Source organism: Alosa alosa, chromosome 19 (genome assembly GCF_017589495.1).
Source record: "Alosa alosa isolate M-15738 ecotype Scorff River chromosome 19, AALO_Geno_1.1, whole genome shotgun sequence".
NCBI lineage: Eukaryota > Metazoa > Chordata > Actinopteri > Clupeiformes > Clupeidae > Alosa > Alosa alosa.
This window is the reverse complement of record NC_063207.1, coordinates 17,005,883-17,010,882: the sequence shown is the minus strand read 5'-3', so window position 1 is coordinate 17,010,882 and position 5,000 is coordinate 17,005,883. Positions and strand designations below refer to the sequence as shown.

At 45.0% G+C, this 5,000-nt stretch overlaps 1 protein-coding gene across 4 annotated transcripts in view; it reads right to left on the bottom strand.

Annotated features, from left to right (window-relative positions):
* Positions 1–5,000, bottom strand: part of trim9 (tripartite motif containing 9) — a 39,555-nt gene that overhangs the window by 21,333 nt on the left and 13,222 nt on the right. For 2 of the 4 annotated variants that reach the window (XM_048227261.1, XM_048227263.1), the window contains exons 2-3: positions 1,236–1,331; positions 278–400 (exon numbers count right to left, since the gene is read on the bottom strand). In XM_048227261.1, the coding sequence (XP_048083218.1) occupies positions 278–400; positions 1,236–1,331 (219 nt within the window). The remainder of the gene's footprint in view (positions 1–277; positions 401–1,235; positions 1,332–5,000) is intronic. The other 2 variants (XM_048227262.1, XM_048227264.1) reach the window with 1 other exon arrangement.

The window sequence follows — 5,000 nt, the reverse complement described above, 5'->3', positions numbered from 1 at the left end:
AGTTTGGGGCTTATAGAGATACCTCTCCCAATATGTGTCTAATTACCACACACACCTGCTCAGGGGGGTTCTGATAGATTAATCCAAACCTAACCACTAAACCCCGAGCTGTTACTGTAACCAGTGCGCTGATCTGGAAAGAAGTAAGGAGTGAGGCCCGTTTGGTCTTTATTATGTAGACCCAGTTAGGCTTTCTAGGAAATCTGTGCTGGTTAATGCATATCTAATGGGAGCATAATGTTGAATATCTGAGTGGTTGATGATGTGTGTGTCTCACCTTGAGTTTGTGCTCGTGCTCTTTGTTGACGCGTGACAGCAGCTGGGCTTTGCGGCGATTCAGAGCATCGATCAGAGCGTCACACTGGGCCACCAAACACGCCTCAAACTCCACACCGTTCTCCTGAGTGCACGTGCACACACACGTACACACACATGGAAAACATATTCATGCACAACACAAAACACAAACACACACACACACGGAAAACACACACACACACACACACACACAAACAGAGAGATACAGATGAGAGAGGAAAACACAGATTGCACAGATGCAATTAGTATAAAACAGAAACACAAGCTACAAAATATGACAGAGCAGTAAACATATGACAAAGAAAGAAATACAGAATAAGAGACAATAAAAGAAAACAAAGAAGTACTGATGTATCCTGAGACAGGAAGAAAGAGGCAGTCAGTAAGAGGGTGAACAAAATAGTACGACACATGCCATCATATCTGCAGACAAGAATGAGTTTCACTGGTGCCCCACAGTGCACTTGTAGAATGCTGTGAACTCAACTGCACCCTTGACATCCCTCATCTGAAGTCATAGTCAGACGTGAAATGCTCTGGATGAATCCCCCTCTTGTGCTGGCAGTGTGGATGAGCCCCGAGCTGGGCTGCATGCTTCTCTAATAGTTTAAGTGTCCTTCCTTCTTCATCTTGTACCCTTCTGCTCTATGTAGGACGTGAGGTGTCATTTTGAACAGATTGGTAGGACATTAATGTGTCCCCTGCCCCCATGCAGGTGGTGGACCAGCAGAAGGGCTGAGACCTGGCTGGAGGGTTGCTTCTGGCTTTTTGCTTTTTCTCTCTCTCTCTCTCTCTCTCTCTCCCCTCCATCTGTCTCCCCTCTTCGTACTTGATCTACTTGATCATTCCTTTTTCTAAATCCCACTCTTAATGTCTTAAAGTGCATGTGTGTGTGTGTGTGTGCGTGTGTGTTCTACCTGGATATGCTGCACCATGTTTCTGAGCTGCACCAGGAACTCTTTGGCCTCAGTGGCACGGTCAGACAGCCCATTGAGAGCCTGAGACAGCTGGCCCTGAAGACAGGAAGACATACACACAAGCAGTAAGATACATGTCAACATTAGTGTGTGTGCGTATGCGTGTGTGTGTACGTGTGTGTGTGTGTGTGTGTGTATGTGTATTTGTACAGGCGTTGTATCACAGCTCTGATAAGCAATAAGAGAGCACAAATATTCACTGAGCACTTGACCAATATATAGCAGCATGGAAAAATGTTTCCTCTGAAGAACAAGCAAACACACCACCTGACCACCAAGTTAGGTCAGTGTGATGGTCCATGTGATGACTACTGCCACTGCGGTCATGAAACGCACTCGTTGAACCTTTCCTTGCGGTTAAGGGGACCCAGTTTCTATCCAGTTATGTAAACACCCATCCCATCGGACAATGCCGAGGATCAGCTGATCTTGGATCAGGTACTGTACATAGTTTCCACACATGCAGCAACTTTTACCCACTTTTTCTGCCCATTCAGGAGAAGTGAGTTCCCATGGGTACCTCCAAGAGGCAAGTGCTTCCTGTTTGAGACAGGAAGTGCGATGGCAGGTGTGATGACACATTAACAGTCATGCTTGGAGAGAGGCGTGACTGAGCAGGGGTCAAACTCAGAGTGAACGAGTGTGAGGATGAGTGTGTGTGGACAGACATTTTAACACAGAGACTCTAAAGTGCACAGATTCCCCTTGTGTGTCTCTGTGGAATGTGTTGGGCCATGTACACGCGTAGCTAGGAATTTTTAAAAACTGAGATTTGTGCTCCGCATTGTGAAATAATTTAATCTACCTGTACATGGATACGCAAAAACAGCTGAACGTTGTTGAAGGCTATCAAGAACACGTCAATCAAACAGATGGCCAATTGGAGACCTGACAACATTTTAAAGAATAGGGAAAACATCACGTCACAATCCAAAAACTCAATTTTCTTCCTGTCCACATGCAAACACTGAAACAGAGTTTTTCAAAAATCCCCACTTTGGCCAGAGTTTAAAAAAAAATATCCATATTTAGTGACCGAAAACTGAGTTTTTGTGTAGACACAATAATAATACCCCGCTACATGGACATGGCCAAAGAAAGAAAGAAAGAAAGAAAGAAAGAAAGAAAGAAAGAAAGAAAGAAAGAAAGAAAGAAAGAAAGAAAGAAAGAAAGAAAGAAAGAAAGAAAGAAAGAAAAAAGTTGTTGTAGTTGGTGAGAGGGAGAAAGAAATGTAGATAGATGGGGTGATTACAGAAAGGGGGAACATGGAGGGAGGTACAAAGGGAGAAAGAGAGAGAGAGACGGAGAGATAAAGAAAGTTGTTTTTGTTAAGAAGGATAAAGCGGAAAGTGGGAACGCTGGTCTTCATCCGGTCGGAAAACCTTGGGCATCCGGAGCAGCTTCGCTCCCGCACTGAGAGGTACATGGAGTGTGAAACCGCTGTCCAAACAGTGTTCACATACACACTCTCTCTCTCTCTCTCTCTCTCTCTCTCTCTCTCTCTCTCTCTCTCACACACACACACACACACACAGACAAGCATACACTCAGTCCTCCCTCTCACTCTCTTGTTCACCCACACAGGCACAAACATTGCCACTGTCGCACAAACACACACATCCTGTGCGCTCTCTCTATCTCACACACACTCACTGCAGACCCTCTGGTGTGAGAGAATGACGGAGTTTGTTTGAAGAAGACCGGAGACACTCCACCTTTGACCTCGGGCTTTGGGAAAAGACCACAGAGTCTGAACACGCACCCAGTGCACCATGGGAGAGAGGACAGCTGAGCAAAGAACAGGAAACAGTGTGTCCTGCAACACACACACAAGCACATGTACAATTATCCACACACACACACACAAAAGTCTGCTTGAACGTGATTGTGTACATCTCGAAATATAAAATCTCAAATCTGCAAATACCAACTACTAACAGAAAATTATTTCTGAAACCTTTCCTCTGGCACTGTGGGACAGAAAGATTTAAATAAAAAATAAAAAAAAATCACACACACACCATGAACTGAAAGGCATTTCCACATGATCATACATAATGCACAAAAGCTAAACTGTTTTTTTTTTAACAGTCTCCATCCCACTCAATCTACAGTCAGTCAACATCAAAGTTATATAAAGCTCCAACCTCTCTCCCTCACATATCAACCCACCCACCCACACATTCTCACACACAGTTCAAGAGGCCCCACAAACCCACACAATCTGTCTATATGAATCTATTCAATCTCCTATTGTGTCTTATCATTATGACACATTTCTAATCTTAAAAAAGTATTTCATGTGCAAACACACACACACACACACACACACACACACACACACACACACACACACACACACGTCACAACTGTTTAAAATGCACATCACGCATGTGTCAGCAACCAATGGCATCCTCTCCTCCCCCTGTCTGAGCTCCTGTGCTCTCTCTCTCTCTCTTTCTCTCTCTGTGCTCTGTCTCTCCCTAGCCACCTCTCCTCCTTGTCAGACCCTGATGGATGAGGGCCGATTCAGGTGGCATTCCTTCAGAATTCACAAGCAGAGCAGGTGGCCCATTTACACTGACTGGGTGTGTGTGTGTGTGTGTGTGTGTGTGTGTGTGTGTGTGTGTGTATGCTCATGTGTGTGTTTGCTTTCGTGACAGTCATAGAACATGTATTTGCATATATTTCTGTCATGGCAGACCTGGTGAATTTCTTGAATTTCCCCTTGTGGATCAATAAAGTATATATCTATCTATCTGGTGTGTGTGTGTGTGTGTGTGTGTGTGTGTGTGTGTGTGTGTGTGTGTGTGTGTGTGTGTGTGTGTGTGTGTGTGTGTGTGTGTGTGTGTGTGTGCAATATTTGTGAGACTGAACAAGTATTTTCTAGATGTTGGTATTGCCAGTGAGCTGGAGGAAGACAGCCATCCCTGAGTCATCCCTCGGCCAGGCAGCTGATGTCTCACCACAATGGAGCCTAATCAAATCAGAAATAACATAGACTCTTCCTGCTTTTTCGCCGTGGCAACTTCAGAACTGGCCAATTAGAGTTGCTCCTCAGAGGTTCTCCTGCCCTGACAAACTTGGCCCCGGCCAATCAGAACTCTTTCTGATCCAGGGGCCTGGAGGAGTTGTTCAGGGGAGAACCCAGGACTGTGTTGGTGTGGGAAGCCAGCTGTACTAACACACTAAATGCCATGGCTGGTGCCTGCAGAGATGCCATCAGCTGTTAGTAAATAAATGTATGAACATCAAACCTTAAGATGGCCTACAGTGGGAAACATAACTCACTGGTGCATGACAGAGTGTGTTTCTTTGTGTGTTTGTATGTGTGTATTTTTATATTTATATTTATAAAAAAAAAAGGCCAGCCGTGGCCTACTGGTTAGCACTTCAGACCTGTAACCGGAGGGTTGCCGGTTCGAACCCGACCAGTAGCTGCGGCTGAAGTGCCCTTGAGCAAGGCACCTAACCCCTCACTGCTCCCCGAGCGCCGCTGTTGGTACAGGCAGCTCACTGCGCCGGGATTAGTGTGTGCTTCACCTTACTGTGTGTACACTGTGTGCTGTGTCTGTTTCACTAATTCATGGATTGGGATAAATGCAGAGACCAAATTTCCCTCACGGGATCAAAAGAGTATATATACTTATATACTCTTATACTTATTTGAGTGTGTGTGTAATTGAGGATTTTGAAGCCTGCTTT